At 37.2% G+C, this 18955-nt stretch overlaps 1 protein-coding gene across 3 annotated transcripts in view; it reads right to left on the bottom strand.

Annotated features, from left to right (window-relative positions):
* Positions 1–16108, bottom strand: part of AVL9 (AVL9 cell migration associated) — a 54567-nt gene extending 38459 nt beyond the window's left edge. For all 3 annotated transcript variants that reach the window (XM_063100044.1, XM_063100045.1, XM_063100046.1), the window contains exon 1: positions 15800–16108. In XM_063100044.1, the coding sequence (XP_062956114.1) occupies positions 15800–15892 (93 nt within the window). In that variant the 5' untranslated portion in view covers positions 15893–16108. The remainder of the gene's footprint in view (positions 1–15799) is intronic.
* Between the last annotated feature and the right edge of the window lie 2847 nt (positions 16109–18955).

The raw sequence follows: 18955 nt of genomic DNA, 5'->3' as shown, positions 1-18955 counted from the left end.
AGCTTTGGGAGCTGTCACCAAATGTACAGTAACTGAAGCCATGGAGCCCTGAGGAAAACCAACATCCTACACTTCATTGAGCAGAAGTCTGATAAAGGAGCCTGAAGTTGTGTCTTGAACTTCCCATTAGGATAGTTCAAATAAGGCAACTGCTCAAACTTTAAGCAATCAAATAATTACTTGCTCTACTTCCACATTCACCCTATTGAAAGCTACTTCAGCTGAGCCCCAACCACTTCTGGTTTGGAGCTGCCTGATTCATGAAGCATTGTCTTCTCAGATTCTAAAATTTTAATGTGCTAAAGCTTATCTTTTAACACTTTTGACTCAGCAATTTCAGTTTTAGTAATTTATCCCAAGGATACTCTCACATATTCACACAGATATGTACAAAAATATTCAATGTTCACAGCAGCATTTATTGTACCATAATAATTGGAAAACTAAATATTCATCAAAAGAGTAGTTAAATTTTACACCAGTTCTATCCAGCTTTTAAAAAGAATGTTAAATTCACATATTTTGATAAGAGAGGGAAAAAAAAAAAAAGATAGCCATGTTACACTGTGTGGCAGGCAAAATAATGGCCCTTCAAAGATGTCCATATCCTAATATCTGGAATCTGTCAAGATGTCACCTTACATGGAAAAAGGAACTTTGCAGATATGATTAAGAATCTTGAGCTGGGGATTATCCAGCTGGGCCCAATGTAATCACAAGGGTCCTTACAGGAGAGACGCAGAAGAATCAGAGAGAGACATTTGAAGATGCTATGCTATTATAGGCTTTGAAGATGGTGGGAATGCAGGTGACCTCCAGAAGTTGGACTAGGCAAGAACATCAAGTCTCCCCTAAAACCTCCTGAAGAAATGGAGCTCAGCCAACACCTCTTAGAATTAAGGGCAGATGTAGAAATCTATCTTCTTTTCTGAAGATTTAGTTAAGTTGTCAATGGCTGGAAGTTTAATTAATTAATATCTGAAGCCATGCTGTGTTCAAATTATTGTCCCAATTCCCAATTCTACTGAAGGAAGATCAATTTTGGGTGGCTCTAGTTGGAACTCAAAATGCAGTTGACTCATAAAATTGTTATAAAGAGAAGTTAAGTGTAGATATTATATATCCTCCAAGAATTCCAAGAGTAAAATTAAGGCTTTTCTACGTTGACTTGGGCCCAGAGTGTTTATAACATTGTTTCTTTGGCAAAAAGTGTTCAGAATGTCAAACAGCCAACTTTTAGAACACAACTTGTTCATAAAATTGTAGACTACCTGTACTGTGTTGGCAGCTTTCTAGAATTCTTTTCTCCAGCTTGTGGATTTGCTACCAACAAATACTTGCATTTGGAAACTGCTGAACTTGCTAATCAAGCTCAAAACAGTCTTTTATACAAACTCTTTTCTATATCTATATGAGTGTACTTCAAAAAGTTCATGAAAAGATTTGTATTTTCTTTTAAATTTGTTTTCCACAAACTTTTTGAAGTACCCTTATATATACACAATAATTTTCATGGCTATACAGTATTACGTCATTGTTTAAGTAATTCTCCATTGTTGAACATTTTTTTCTAGTTTTTTTTTTTTACATTGTTATAAAGTATTCAGTACTAATGAAGTGTTGTATAATAAAAAAATATATATATTTGATATATGTCCCTGGTTCCTGGAATAAAGCTCCAAAAACTCTTGGAAATTCTGAGTGACAGGAGCATATTCTGTTATCCACAATAAACCCAATCGACTGTACCTCACTTTATGCTAAGGTAACTCTTGGGTGGGGGCGGGGGCGGGTTTGATAGCTTCAGATTTGGGCAGGTCATCAGAAACAACAAGCCTTGATTAGAGAAATGGAACTTTCGGCCCCACCCGCTGACCTCCAGGGATGGGAGAGGGACTAGAGATTGAGTTCAATCACCAATGGCCAATGATTTCATCAATCATGCCTATGTAATAAGATTTCCATAAAAATCCCTTAAACAACGGGGTTTAGGGAGCTCCCAGGTTGGTGAACACACACATCTAGGTGCTGGGAGGTGCCACACTGGAGAGGGCATGCAAGCTCCGCACCCCTCCCCATACCTTGCCCTGTGCATTTTGTCCATCTGGCTGTTCCTGAGTTGTGTTCTTAAGTGAGTGCAGTCTTGTGGGACTGAGCCCTTAAACCTATGGAGTTTGTTGCTAACTCAAGAAGTTATGCCAGAATAGGACTGAATTGTAGGACACTTGGTAGGTGTCCGAGATTCAGAAAAAAGAATCAGTTATTTCCAAATTGATGGTATATATACTATGCTTTCTCTTCAGATAGTATAAATCTTTTGCCTTTTACCAAATTGATGGTATATTTAAATCTTAAATTGTATATTTTTCATATTTTGAATATAAACCAAATATTTTATATGCCCCCTTCCTATATGTCCAAATTAATCCAGACAGAAACAATAATTCATGATACAGAAGTCTATGAGGAATACTCTTGGAAGTTACCTGAGACTCTTAATACTCAGTTAAATCAGGACGCAATTTAAATAATAATACCAATTAAACTAACCAGTACCACAGAAAGTGAAGACAGGTGTAGCAGACTGCCTCACCGCACAACTCCAGGGGGAACCACAAACCTGTTTACATGAATGGCTCTCCCTGGAGTTGTGTCGTGAAGTACACACAGCTGTACATGGCAGCCCCAAATATATGTGAAAAATCACAGATAAAACCCAAAGTAAATCCCCGACACTAAGAAACATTTAGACTGATTATCATCCAGTAGGATTACTAGTAAATAGTGAAAGTTCATGGCCCAAAATCTAAGTTAAATTTGGGGATCAAAGATGGTGACAACAGATGTGTGGCAGACGTATCCAATGTCCCCCCAAAACATGTTATTAAGTCATGCAAATTTCAAATCTCTCTTTATATAACTAACATTTATGTGGCCAAATTTACTTTGATCCCAATTAGTAGTAATAATTTACATGATTAGAAGGGGAGAAGAGAGAAAAAGAAGACAATGGCTAATTTTGAAAGTGAAAGCTGAAGATGCTCTAATCACAAGGAATAAAAAGGCAGTTTTTCTAAATGCTAAATGAACTATGCAAGAAAGGGTGATATATGTTTGTCCTCTAGCAATGGTAAAAATTACTACCCCTTTTCATAGTTTACAAATCCAATTGGTGTCCTCTAGTCAGATTCCATTTACTTTGTCCTCAGAAAAAAAAGATGGAAAAAACAACAAAGAAAAACTACAAAAACAAAGCAATTAAGACAGTATCCTAGTGTGAACTTCGAGTACTTCACAAGTACCCTTTGTTCTCTTTCTAACAATGCAATTACCATTTCACTGTCAGAGAACCATAAGAAGCCACAAAGCCAAACTATCAGCACACAAACTAAACACATTTATGGACCTCACAAACAATGACACAACATGGCTTACTGAGAGAAGGAAAGTGCTTCTAATAAAAGTCAGCTACTCTGCCTGTTTGCTCCTTTCTAGGCATTTTAGGGATTTTTTTTTTCACTCAGACACACAAAGTATTTACTTTCTTAGTAGTCATAACACTGAAGGCTGTCTGATGTTTTCCACCTAACAAAAACAAAAACAAAAATCCCAGAATTTTGAAGACGTCTTCTCAGTAGTGTTTTCTCTCCCAAATCTCTTGAAAAGGCAATACTAAAAAACAACTGGCATTCTTCCTCTTCACTCTATTACAAAATTGGCAAAAAAAAAAAAAAAAAAAAAAAAAGTCACTGTATTTATCAACTGTTGATTTTTGAAAGAGCTAGTGCTTAACACTCCCATTCCTCAGCATGACATAATATTTTGCAGTTACATGAGTGCACTAGATACCCAGAAAATAAACTATATACTACATAGGTAAAACGGTACTATTGAGACTTACAATTAAAAAAAAGTTTGTTTTTAAATTAAATGGAAACAAGTATCTTAGTTCAAAGCATTTGCTTTTATATATTTAAGCAAATAAAAGGCTGCAACTTCTATTCTTTCCCTGGAATTAATGAGTTATTTTACTATTCCATATTCCTTTACTCAAGATGGAGTACTTGGATTATGAACAGGAAAACAGATGATGTATATTTTGTTTAATTAAATGTAGAAATTTATTTTTTATATAATTGTGAATCCCACTATAGTGAAACCAGAATCATATCAAGATTCTATTCCATAGAAGAACATGACATTTTGCTGGTATCAATATAACTATATAATATGAAGGAACCTGATTTTCATACAAAAAGTACTTGAGGCAGTAAAATTAAGACTTCATCATTCTGTTTTTCTACGTTAAAACCATTGGAACTTAGGCCGGCCCGTGGCTCACTCGGTAGAGTGCGGTGCTGAAAACCATTGGAACTTTATATAAGTATACATGTTCATCAACATGAAACAGTATATATACATAGCCAATTAAAAAAACACTTTATAGAATCATGCTCCTTTAAAAGAAATACTTCTAGGGGCCGAGCCTGTGGCGCACTCGGTAGAGTGCTGCGCTGGGAGCGCGGCGACGCTCCCGCCACGGGTTCGGATCCTATATAGGAATGACTGGTGCACTCACTGGCTGAGTGCCCGTCACGAAAAAAAAAAAAAAAAGAAATACTTCTAGGAAGAAAAAATCTTTACACACTAATAGTGATATTGAGAAACTCTTCTTGTCAATATTCATCACCACTAATGTTAATGATACAAAATATCCGAGTTGAGAATGAATAGCATTGTTATAAGGATTTGGCATTCACTGAAACATCAGTATTTGTAGATGTACAACTCAGAAACTCAGAAATGCCCTCAGATATGGAGTTAATACAGTTTGATTTGTGTTTCAAAGTATTTCCAGTAATACCAGATTTGTTTTGTAGAGCTACTTTATGTAAAGCTAGACAGCTTCATGGGTGTTTACTAATTATGCATGCTTACTTAAAAGTAAACATATAGTTATAAATGATCTTAAATGAATTTCATTTACTAGGAACTTTTACATTGAAAAAATTTAGAACTCCTATATTATCCTAGGTTCCAAGTAAAACAAACACTTTGGTTATATAGCACAATGTGTATAACTACTTAGGGGAAAAAAAAGCTTTTATAACCTTAAACCCAATAATTTAAAAACTTTTTAAAATAAAATGTTTTTTATTTTATTTGTAATAACCCCAAACTGGAATCTCACATGCCCATTAACAGAAGAATGGATAAATAAATCATGGTATATTCATACTAATGGAACACTATATAGCAACTACTGATATAAGCAACAATTTGGATCAGGCTCCGATATAACAGTAAGTGAAAGAAGTCAGACACAAGAGACGACACAGGTCAGAACAATGGTTACCCTAGGGTAGGTACAGACCAGAGAAGTTCTGAAGTGCTGGAATTGTTCTATATCTTGATCTGAAAGGTTGTTAAGTATACACATGTAAAGTTTCATGTACTTTATTGTTCATAAGTTATACCTCAATTTAAGAAAATAAAAATACTTAAAAAAAAAAATCGGTATGAAGACCAGATATTTAAATGCATGGACATTTGAAATAGGATAAACATCGAGTTCCAGTCCCAGCCTGCTACTTAGTTGGGTATGTGACCTTGAGCAAGTCACTTATCATCTCTAAACTTCAGTTTCCTCATCTATAAAATTCTTGGTGTTAAATGAAATTTGTGGGATGCTATTATTATTACTATTGTTTTTTTTTTTTTTTGCAACTGACTGGTATGGGGATCCGAACCTGTGACTTTGAGGTTATAAGGCTGTGCTCTAACCAACTGAGCTAACCAGCCAGCCTGTGATGTCATTATTTTGGATTAAGTGCCTGCACTAGGCTGAACAGACCAGATCAAACTAGAAGAGTAACTCACAGGTGCCACATAATTGAACTAAACTTTGAAACTAGTTTTCCAGAAAAACATGAGATTCACAGCAACCAATCAGAAAGAGTCCAGTTTACTTGAGCTGGCATGATAAGGAGGTCCCTCTGTTTTAAAACTATAGGAAAATAACTTTAAAATGATCTGCTTTTTGTTCCCTGTTTCTGCTTTCTTCAACCTCTTTCTGCCTGTAAAGACAACCTCCTCTGCTGAGCTTATTGAAGAGCCTTGTCTAAATCTTTAGATGAGATGCTCCCTGATTTCTGAACTGTTTACAAAAGCCAATAGATTTTCAAACTAAATTTATTGACATTTTGCTTAACAGTTCATTCTTTAATAAATGAGGAATAAATGAGATATTAAACACACATCTAACACAGTGCTTTGTACATGGTAAACATTCAATAAATGGCAGCTATTATTAATAATATCTCCACAGAACAGCAATAATGAATTGCACGGTGACTAAAACCTTATACTGGCATAAGCTCTCATGAATAGTTTTTAAAATAATTCATAACAGATAGGAATTATGTTTAGGGAACACTTTATGGAGCTTAGAATCTTTGCTATAACTTGTTTACAAAGACGGAAGGAAGCCATTCTACTTAAAAGAAATTTATGCTCTCAATACATAAATTATATTAACATCCAAAGAAGTCTGGATTTCTTTATTAAACTGTGGCTTTTATGTCTCTGAAGATACCATGGTTACTCAGACATTACATGAAGATAGAACACAAAAAATAAGCAGAGCCATTGTTTCCTTGAGTTATATTCTTTTTTTCTAAATTATGTACTGGTAAGGCTCAAAATTTAAAGAATGTAAATAGAGAATTGTTACTAAGCCCTAGCTCTGCACAAATGTAAGGAATTTAAAGAAAGAAAATCATATGAATAAAAGACAGTTTTTGAAAAAGCTCTTTCAAAAGCATTGAAGAATGTAGGGTTTTGCGATTTATTGTCATAAGGTAGACAGAGTTCATAGGTTTTGACAATTTATAAATTCACAGGTAAACACCCTATCAAGACACAGAATTTCATCATCCCAGAAAGTTCCTCTGTTCAGACTGCTATCACCAAACATTAGTTTTGCCTGTCTCTGAACGGAAGGGCATGCTTCTGAATGTAGCCTATGATGATGAGTATTCAGCAAAAGTTTGCTGATTTCAACTTAGAATCATGGAAGTGGAGGGAGTCTTAGTAATCATCTATTTTAAAACTCTTATTTTACAGATGAAGAAACCAAAGTCCACAAACATTAGGCAACTTGCCCCAGCTTATACACCTAATAACCATTAGGGCCAAACTGAAACTCAGGTCTCTTGATACCCATATATACCTTGCTATTGATCAAGCAGAGAGTAGTAAAAGAGAATTTATCAGAGCTAGAAGTACAAAATGATATTAGGAATATTGTTCGTAAAGTTCGCTTACCAAAAGCCCTCCTACATTGTTGGCGGGAGTGTAAATTGGTACAGCCATTGCGGAAAATAGTACAGAGGTTCCTCAGAGAACTAAAAATAGGTCTGCCTTATGACCCAGCTATCCCACTACTGGATATATACCCAAAGGAAATGAAATCAATATATCAAAAAGACACCTGCATTCCGATGTCCATCACAACGCTATTTACAATAGCCAAAAGATGGAATCAACCTAAATGCCCATCAACAGATGAATGGAAAAAAAAACTGTGGTGTATACATGCTGGAAAAACATTCGGCTATAAAAATAAATGATATCCTATCATTTGCAGCAACATGGATGGAACTGGAAATCATCATCATGTTAAATGAAGTAAATCAGGCTCAGAAAGAGAAATACCACAGTCTCATTCATGTGTGGGATCTTTAAAAAAAAAAAGTGGTTCTCACAGAAGTAGAGTGTAGAATAATGGTTACCAGAGGCTGGGAGGGGATAGGGGTAGAGGGGAGGAGAAGGAGTAGACTACCAGGTACAAAACTATGTTGTCTACTCTAAGTGAATCATTGTGCAGTACATGCATTTTTTGAAACAACATACTGTACCCCACAAAAATAAATATAAATAAAATTGAAAAAAATACAAACTTCCCTTACGAGAGGTAAGAAAGAACAAGGATTTGCACAAAACATAAGGTGGAAAGACAAAGATGATTAAGACTGGTTTTCTGAATGAGATGATATAAATGGAACATATCTCCATGTCCTCAAAAACACAGCACCTACAAATATGATAGCAAAGCTACAATAAACATTTTTCTTGCAGGAAAAAAAAAATCAATTAGAAACTTCCCAACAAATTATTTAAATCAGTTTTTTTAAATGAACTTTACCCTAGCAATCTTTTATACACCAATTTATTTTTAACATTTCAATACTGAACTTTCATGTGGCAAAAAAGATATACCAGTTTCTGGGAGTGTACCATACCTACCAAAGAGAGCCTAACAAATTCCTAATAATACCTGTGAAGGCCATGGGGTGGGCACAGGTTTCATTAACAACACGGCAGCTATTTTCGCATATGAAGGTATTCCAAAAAGTTTTTTGAAAAACAAAATTAAAGATACTATGAATCTTTCCATGAATTTTTTGAAGTACCCTCGTATATGAACACATTACATACCTTGTGACAATGATCATGGGGATGTGAAGAAAATATTCGTACAAGGGCATAGGGCCATATTTCAAATCTAAATGAACACTCAAACAGAGTTTATTCGGAAGTCAGACTTCTGACAACTTAATTATCTAGAACAATGTCAAGAACCAGAAATAGGTGAGAAAAGTATCTATCAGCTTAACAAGCTATTGTAAAGCTCCTGGCAATATACTAAGGCTTTAGGTTTCCTTTCAAAATCTATGACTGAGTTATTTTATTTTACACAACGGATTCAGTAGATATGGTTCCCAAAAGTGACAAATGAAAAAGAAGGGAGGGGTAAGCGCAAAATGACATCACCACTATGTACAGTCTCAACACTGAGAAGTCATTGCTAACATCTCTGTCATCTTTTCCTCTCTCTGACAGGCTATCAAAAGCCCAGTGGAGTCAGAGGCATGTGCAAAACACTCTATGTTAAAATAAACTGAGAATGCCATAGTACAATAAGTGACATTTGCTATGAACAGTCACCCAGACTAACTTGTGTTTAGTATATCATATTCTGTTCCAAAATCCATTTTAGTAAGATTTCTGTGGGGGAAAAAAAAGGCTAAAATAAAGTCTCTGTACTTAAGAAAAAAGATGAAAAAATTTAGCCACAAAGATTTTCTTTGCAGCAGTATTCAAAATAGTGAAAAACTGGAATGCCACCTAAGTGTCTAAAAAGGTGACCAGTTAAATAAATAACAGTATTTCCACAAAACAAAATGCCATTTTGCAATTTTAAAGTGTTGTAATTCAATATCTATTAATACGGACAAATATTAATGATATACTGTTATACGAAAAAGGCAGGCCATAAAACTTGATTACAGTATAACACATTTTTGGAAAAAGTTAAATATATTCATAGAAAAATAACTGGTGGGATATTCATCAAGGCGTTAAAGAGCAGATCTGTTTAGGACACAGGATTTTAAGTGTTATTTTTCTTTTTATGATTCTCCATATTTTCTCACTTTTCTTTTCTTTTTCTTTTTTTTTTTTTAAAGATGACCGGTAAGGGAATCTTAACCCTTGATTTGGTGTTTTCAGAACCACGCTCTCCCAAGTGAGCTAACCAGTCATCCATACATAGGGATCCCAACGTATGGCCTTGGTGTTATCAGCACCACACTCTCCCAAGTGAGCCATGGGCCGGCCCCTTTTTCTCACTTTTCTATGACGCTGAGTACATATTACTTCTGATCATAAATGTTATTTTCACAAACAACCAGAATATGATTTAAAAATTGTCGAAATTATTAGTTTAGATAACATCCTCTAAAAATATCCTAGGGAGAATCTGAGTTTTTAATTTGATGGCATCTAAACCAAATATAATACAAACCTTACTCAAAATTATTAAATAGTTAAGCAGACTACTCTCCCTATATGTCTTCATCTTGCTCTTATAGTGTCCATCCCCAGTATACCAGGGCCCGTCTGCAGTCTTCCCTTTCTAGCAAAATCTTCACTCAGCAAAGGATCTAAATTACATTAATAATATGAAGGAGAAGGTTATCCGTGATATATAAGCATTTTACTAGGGATTGACGACTTAAGCCTAAAAAGAAAATTATGTACTTTCTAGCTAGCTGGGAGTAATTATAAGAGGACAGAGGAATCTTTCTGATATTTCTAAATTTCCATTACACAAGTTGATATCCACTCTGCTTAACCATGATGCCAAAGCCTGAATGTAAACTATTCAACTGTTCTAAGTGTTAATGTTGCAGCTCTGCAAAGCCAAAGACTTGCATCATTTCAGGTTATACAAAAAGCATGACCAAAATCAGGGGGGAAACCTTCATCAGAATATTAAGGTTTAAGAAATAAAAGTGCTATGGAAGGCCAGAAAATGCAATCTTATTTCAGGACAGTTTCCCTAAAATTAGTAGCCAAAGAAATCTTAAATTGTTATTCTTCCCTAACCTCTAACCCTCCAAAGTTTTGTTCTTTCTATTCCAAAGGCCTACTTCAACAAGAATCACAAACAATACCTCCTGAATGTTTGATCATTGTCACTGCAGGATTTCATCAATAGCAGGTGCTATAACAACAGGCTTGTCGGTGAGAAATCTGTCACCAAAACTTGAATAGGTCAGGGCTTCAGTATAGCCTTATCTCCTTAACATGAGCCTACCTCTGTAATCTCCTCAACCTATCCTTGAATTTGCAATGCAACATTCTGCTACCCATGGAGACTTTCCTGTGACCAGTTCACTCAAACCAGCAGGAAAATATGCCGCTCTCTTCAATGCTTATGGTTGCTTTATTCACTGTTGGGTGAACAATGTTAACTAGTGTTAACATTAGTTCTAGTTCTTTTATAATTCTACTTTTTTTTTTTTTAAGAAATACAGTCTGTCTGGTAAAACCAATTTATTCGAGAATTAAAACTGCTAGCTATGTATAGAAAACCATGAACTCTATCAGAAAAGTGGTCAAAAAATCAAGTAATAATTCCAACTTTTTATGACATAATTTTGGAAAATAACTATTCCTAGTAGAGTGTTCAGAAAAGTTCCAACCTAGGGCCGGCTCATGGCTCACTCGGGAGAGTGTAGTGCTGAGAACACCAAGGCCCCAGGTTCGGATCCTATATCGGGATGGCCGGTTAGCTCACTGGTTGAGCATGGTGCTGACAACACCAAGTCAAGGAGTAAAATCCCCTTACCAGTCATCTTTAAAAAAAAAAAAAGAAAAGAAAAGTTCCAACCTATCTATGAAAGAAGCAGAGTTTGGTATACATTTGATTATATTATTTAGCAAAAAATTATGCTAATCTGACAAATATAGTTTATATATTGGAACAAACAAAACTCTGAAACACAATCCATAACAAGCAAATTTATGACATGACATAAATTATTTCATGTCAGAGTCTAATTTCAGGTAAGTTTCTAAGGAAGAAGTGTCCATTGCTAAAAGCTGAGTTAAAAAAAAAAAAAAATTAAAAGGGCTGGCCAGTTAGCTCAATTCGCTAGAGCACAGACTTATAACACCAAGGTCATGGGTTGGGATCCCCATACCAGCCAGTTGCCAAAAAAAAAAAAAAAAAAAAAAAATCAGGGAAAAAGAGTTGAAATGAAAAGGACAAATATTTCAAAACTATTTTAAGTGTCATGGTAGTACTTTAAATCACTTATAATGTTCCAAATGTTAAATATATCAATAAACTAGAAAAATCACCACTAAAGCTAACACGTTATCTACAGAAGAATTCACTCCTACAAGTTACCCAAATAAAAGTGAAAAAATCAAGTGGTAAAGTTAATAGATATTCATTTTAATTTAAATGAAGAATATTTTTCATTTAATATACACCTTAAGACTTCAAAGGTGGAAAAAATACAAAAAGCAAGATGAGCAAACATCTTCCACAAGCCTAATTTTTGAGTATTCAACATAACTGTTTTAGAAGACAGCTTTCACCCTGCAGTGCAGGAGAAACGGCAAAGTTGTCATGCTTAACCAAGCAGACTAGTGAAAAGTATTATTTTTAAACAAAGGTTTTACTTCAGTCCACTTGAATCTAAAAGTTACGAATTACAACCAATTATGGGTATTTTTGCTATAAATAATCTGTGCATGGAAAAACTGGTGATCAACATGACCCGCTGCTAATTTTGAATACTTTGGAAGGGCAGTCTAACAAAGTACCCTCACACAAGTTAAAACCATCTGAAGTCAGAGTCACAATTCAGTGACCCATGCACTTTTGATCCTTTATACTAGAGGTAAAATCTTAAAATGGTGACATAGTAGATTAATCCATCCTGGGGAAAATCTTACATAATTAGAATCTCTACAACACCTGATATACTGGTTAAAATGAACAGCAGTCTCTAGAACAGTCATCCTTTCTAAGACTTATGCATCTAAGACACTTTTAAAACATGAAATGTATCTGGATTTTGAAGGGTTAAGAAAACAGCGTCATAGGGCATCTAAAAAGGCAGTGATCTGCAGAAGTGAAAAACACCCTTTAAGAACTAATATAATATATATTGGAAATTTTAGCACATTTGTTTTTTTTTTTAGGTGGCTATCTCCTCTCTATCTAGCAAAAATCAACACTGTTTTTAATATTTATAAAAACTAAGACGAAAAAGAAAAGTGGGGTAACCAAAAGTGAAAAAAATGTAGTTGAACAAATTATTTTTCCATCTTTTCCAATACTATTATACATCCACTGAACATCCTGTTCCACCTAGATGAACCACCATTAACTTATACAAACTGTCTCCAGCAAGCACTTCATTGTTTTTGGCTGAACTGATCTGTCAATTTCCTCAAACAACCCAGTGTGTCTCTTTCATTCACTTGCTCTGTTTTCTGAGCAGACTGAATGTCTTAGCAGACCCTCAACACAACCTGACTAGTACCACAGAGGGTTTCCAAAGAAGGCTTTCAGATGATCTACTCACTCAACCTTAACTCTTGTTAGACTCCATAAGTCAGTTTCATCTATCCAACTAATCCATTAAAGGAACAACAGAAAATTAAGAGATTACTAGTACACCAAAACTTTTCTGAGAAATTTCTCATTAAAATTATAAATGTTTGGGGCCGAGCCCGTGGTGCAACGCTCCCGCCATGGGTTCGGATCCTATATAGGACTGGCCGGTGCACTCACTGGCTGAGTGCCAGTCACGAAAAAGACAAAAAAAAAAAAAAAAAAAAAAAAAAATTATAAATGTTTGACTCTTGCAAAAGCTACAAAATATGCAATAGATTAATCTAAAAACCACCTCTTTTTACTCACTGTGCATTTTGACTTTGACTATCTATAGCATGTTTAGCAATTCATTTTCTGCTATAAGAGAGGCAGGTGTAATTTTAAAAAGCTGCAGTAATAAAACAAGCCATGTACAGCACCTGAGAAAAAACCAACCTATACTAGGTTTCTCATCTTTCATTGCACTGTGACAAAACCCTTTGCATTCTCTTCCATTCTATCAGTAACTCACAGTTGACAAGTATATTTATTAAAACAATTGCCATTGTCTCTGTGAAGCACTATTTGGATTAAAAAACAAAAAACAAAAACAAGGCATGTATTTTTATTTTGTATGAAGAGCCTACAACCTAAAAGTGCTATTAAAAGAGATGTATATTGTTTAATGGGTATAGACTTTTTGTTGGGGATGATGAAAGAGTTTTGGGTATAGATAGTGGTGATGGTTATACAACATTATGAATCTCTTTGCGTATGTGTTATTTAATGTTACAAATGATAAATATTATATTGTTTTTTATTTATTTATTTTTTAAAATGTAGTTATAATGACTAAGGACACCTGGGTTTTAATGTTAGTGCCAGACTAGCTGAGCAAGTATGCTCAAATCACTTAACCTTTCCAGGCCTAAGTTTACTTATCTGCAATTTAAGGGAGTTGGAGCAGATGATGTCTAAGATCCCTGCCGGGTCTAAAATTCTTATGAAGAATATGGTAGAGGAAACAGAGGTAAAGAAAAATTAAGCAATCTGGACTTCCTGGAAGTCATGAGAGCTGTGATGCCAAAACATCATGCACGTCTCCTGACTCTCAGCACAGTGTTCATTTTACAAAACCTTTACCTCAATGCTGAATCAAAAGCCAGACAAATCCAGAGAAATGCCATAGCACCCAGGGTGCTACTTCAGCCCAAAGTGCCTCTTTCATTTTACAATCTGTTGTTTAGTTTTCTTTAATCTCTAAGCAGCGTTGCATTTTGTTTTACAAAATAAATAATTTTTCCTTTCTGGATATATAAATTATATCACTTTCACCAATAAAACAGGTAGAAAACATAATTAATCTTGATTATGGACGACCGCAAAAATTAAGATATTTTATTCTATCTCCTACCAATACAGATATTATCTTCTTTCTGTCCAAAGCTCCATTCAGTTTGGTTCTGAAGTGGGCTTCCATCTCTTCCTTTACCCTGAAATACTCCTAAAATGCCACAGCACAACAAACACATATGACCTGACTGTTTTGCTTTGCAACCTCAGCAAGATCATTTTGCCTTCTTCAATTTCAATTACTGCACCCATTTACAAAGAAAGTTATAAAGTGACTAGTATGTTTAAACATGTAAAGTTTTAAAGTATTAAAAATTTAACGATGACTAGCACTATGCTTGCATGCCATGGTACCATCTCAAATATCTATTCTCTTTATGGGGCCACGTCTTAAGAACATATTCTACTGCTGCTGGGTGGAATTCTTTTAGTACCACACTGAATAATGCTACTTCCTCCTTGTTGTCTTTCCATATCATTTTTACCTGAGGGAAGAGGAATATGATATTGTAAATTTAAGTAGTCTCTAAACATATGACCACAACCATCTTTTCACTCCCTTCATCACTTTTCTGTTATTCTCTAACAAACTTAATTATTGCCAATAAGTCTTCCCAAATGTTGTATTTTCTGTACAATGCAAGAAACCAAATGTTACTTCATCTAGTGGTAGCAACCAGTATTTTCAATTCCTTAAAAAAGCATTTCAATTTACTGCTCACTAGCACATCATGACATCATTGCCTTCCAGGGTTTGCTCACTCATTAAATAATTCTGCTTCTATTTTGTTTCCTTGTCTTCAATACATATATTGCAAATGTTCCATTTCAGATGCTGGATTAAAGATTCAGTGAAGAAACTGAAAAATGCCTATTTGCACGCTTTGCTCGGTAAATACACTTTCTTACTGCAATTGATCTGGAGAGGTCATCTCTGACCAAAAGGCCAGGTCTAGACAAGATGGGAAGGGAGTGGGGTCAATCGACCACCCTACCACGACAGATCGAAGATAAACAAAGGAAGTTGATTTCCCACGGCGCCGACATGGGCTACAATCTACCTCAGGCATTTGTGTGGAAGCCCACTGAGCTCATTACCTTGACGACGGATTCCAAGTGCAGAATTTTTCTACAGACTCTCATTAAAGGTGGACACCCAGAAAGTTAGGGGAGATAGCAATGGATGGGGAAGAGAGTGCGGCCGACCTTCGATTCCTTCCTCCTACTCCACCAAAGGAGAACTTATAAACCTACCAATCTACGCACATATCCACCTAGTTCCTCCGCTGCTCATCATGCAATTTTCAGGGGCAGGAGAAAGAAGGGGTTGTGGGTGAGTGCGAGGAGCTGGAGAGGAGTCAAGTTCAGAGGCGAACGGCCGCGGGCGCTGTGGACAGGATGGAGCCCGATCCGAGCTGAGCCGAGCGCAGGAGCGCGGACACGAACGCCCTAATGCCCGGGGGCAGCCGCGGGCCCCTTGCTCACCTGGCAGCCCTTCTTGTGGTGAAAGCCGACCACCACGATGTGCAGCACGGGCCCCCTGGGGGCGCCATCGCCGCCCCGCCTGGCCTTCTCCATGGGCGGCCGCCGCGGGCCGGTAAGACGACGACTTCAACCGCCACGGGCCGGACGCCCCCGCGGTGCGCGGCGGACGGAGAGCGGCGGACTTCAGGTGTCAGCGAGGGCGCCGCATGAGGGCCGCACCGCGGTCCCGGAGGAGGCCGAGCAGCTCCCGCAGCTCCGCGCCGCCCCCCGGGGCCGCAGCCGCTCTTCCCTCATCCGCTTCCGCTGCTTCCGGGCTGTCACCTGATGAGGCAGCCGCCGCCGGCGGACGGAGCAGGTCCGGAAGGGACCTGACGGGTGGGGTCTGAAGGGGCCGAGGCGGAGCCTGCGGAGGAGCGTGGCTAGAAGAGGAAAGATGGTGGGGACGGGGGCGGGGCCTACGGAGCGGGAAGGCCAAACGGGGAGGGAGCTGACGGAGCGGGGCGGGGCCAGAGGAGGGCTTGATGGGACAGGGGCGGGGCCTGTGGAGTGCCGCCAGGCCGTCAAGTACAGCTGCCACTTTCTACCTGGATTGGGCCTTAAACCGCTTTCTCCTCCTTTGCCCTCTGTTCTTACTCCTTAAAGTCTCCGCTCCTTCCCGCCTCTTTCCTCAGCTTTCCTTTTTTCACACCTTTTCTTTTTACTCTCCGAGTGTGTGATTACTTCGCTTCCTTTCCTTCCTCTCCCTGGCCTAGGGTCTCTTCGACCTTACTCTTAAATATTTAATAACATGGAGGTATATTGGTGAGGCTATATCTGTGTTTTCAACCTTTAAACTACTTGCTTACTCAAGGTTTCTGTTTCGTCTCGTTCCAGGATTTTTTTGGTTTGTTTTTCTCATTTATGTGTTATGTAGAGGAGTTTGGAAGCGACTTAGGGTCTGAAGCAGAATATCCTTGACAATAAAGGAAGTTTACATGGAGACCTGTAAAATGACTACTCTAGTCCTGGGATTAAAAAAAAAAGTATTTTTATTCCATCTTTTTCTGGGTTTAGTACTCTGGTCAGCACAAAGTATATGGAGTCCGTTGTCACCAGGGGTATTAATTCTTTTACTGATTGTGCTACATTTTTTTTTTTTTTGCAAGAAGCAATGACTCATGTCAATTTAAGGTAAATAATAGAAATACAGATTTAACACACTTTTTTGGGGGGGGGGGCTTTTTTTGGTGGCTGGCTCCTATGGGGATCAGAATCCCTGACCTTGGTGTTAGAACACCACGCTCTAACCATCTGAGCCAACTGGCCAGCCTTAACTAAAATGTTATTTGAGTGGTTTTGCAATAAAGGGCGGGTGCTTGCTACAATAACTGAAGTTTACCGTATCAACCAAAGTAAATGACCACCTGATTGAGATATAAAACGGAAAATTTGAGAACTCGTTAAACAATTCTAGAATTGGGCAGCAGTACAGGCCAAAATGGTTCAGAATGCTCCACCCCAGCACATGTGCAGGTCATATTTACAGCCAGAGTAAAGGAAGTGACATAGAGAAACAACCTGATTGGTTGCAGTCGGTATTTGCCTTATATGGTTATGTTTTGGCAGCTTTCAGCCTCTGATTGGCTGGAGGTTCAGTTGTGTTAAATAAAATTATAGGAGGCCATTACTTTGGACTAATCTGTACTGTAGACCCCCAACAGACCAGACTAAAAACCAAGATGGTGTGATTCCTGCTAAAGTTCCAGTCGCCAAACTAAAACTGAGTAATTTTCTGACCTCCTGAGAAATCAGAAGAGAGGGATAACAGCCGGTTTCCCCATAGGCCAGCTTAAGTCTTTAATTGGCATGACAATGAAGTTCTCTCTGCTGTAATTCTTGCACATCAGAGATAGCCTGGGACTGGCTAGTTATCTCAGTTGATTAGAGCCTAGTATTATATAGACCAAGGTCTAAGGGTTCTGATTCCCATACTGGCCAGCAGAGCTTAGCATGTCACAATCACAAGAAGGGGAAGGATCAAAGGAGAGAGAGGACAGCTCTGCCTAATTACTTCATCAGGTTTTTTTTTTTTTCTTGGCAGCTGATGAGTACAGGGATCAACACTGGACCTTGGTGTCATCAGGCCCATGCTCTAACCACGTGAGCTAACCAGCTAGCCCACTTCATCAGGTCTTTTTTATTGGTTCTGCATGAGGAATAGATTTGGGATGAATAGTTTACATCCCACAGGGGTCTAGGGTAAGGGTCACAAGAAGCATTCTAGGTTATTTTATCGTTTTCTGGTGCCATCCTGTCTGCTTCTAAGTAAAAATGGTCTTATGATAACATTTTCCAGGACTGGTGGATGTGACTACTGACTTACCCCAGATCTCCCAAGGCACTATAATTTAGCTGACCTGGTCTGAGCAAATTTTTTGGTTAGCATGCCTTAACTGAACCAATGCTATTATTTATTTATTTATTTATTGTCAACCATTGCTGATTGCACATCTTAGTTTAGGTAACCTTAACATTTGATATTTTCCACTTTTGGTCTTGGAAGGTAAGGACCAGAATCTACGCAAAGCTGAGAAAAACAGTGGCTTCCTAAGTCAAGCTTAGTTTCTATGATCCGTAGAATTATTTTAATGCTAATAACACCATAGAAGTTTTTCAAGATGTTGCTATCCGTTTATTTACTATATTACAAAATTCTTGGTGTTGGCTCAGAACTGTGTGTGAAACTATACTATTCCTTGAATGCAACATAAGTTAACTGTTTCCTTGATATGTTAACTGTTTGATATATTACCTGCTTAATGTGTTAACTGTTTTCTTGATGTAATCTGTCTTGATATTTTCCACAATTGGCATAACTAAAATTAAAGTCTAACTGAACACCTTTTTTAAAAATGTAAGGACAGTGCATCCTAGAACTCTATATCTGTAGTGAACACCAATTGATTAATTCATTGTCCAGGAGACCCAGTAACAGCTTTATAAAAATCTGCATCACTTTGCATCCTAGAATGTTCAATTAATATTAAATCATCTATGCATAACTATTATTTTGCTTCAATGGTTTAAGAAATACAACAGTTAAAGTAATGCTATGAACAGGGCTGGCCATTTAGCTCTCTTGGGAGAGCATGGTGCTAATAACACCAAAATCAAGGG

The sequence above is a fragment of the Cynocephalus volans genome, chromosome 6 (assembly GCF_027409185.1).
Source record: "Cynocephalus volans isolate mCynVol1 chromosome 6, mCynVol1.pri, whole genome shotgun sequence".
NCBI lineage: Eukaryota > Metazoa > Chordata > Mammalia > Dermoptera > Cynocephalidae > Cynocephalus > Cynocephalus volans.
The sequence above is the reverse complement of the archived record's forward strand: the minus strand, read 5'-3'. Positions and strand labels throughout refer to the sequence as shown.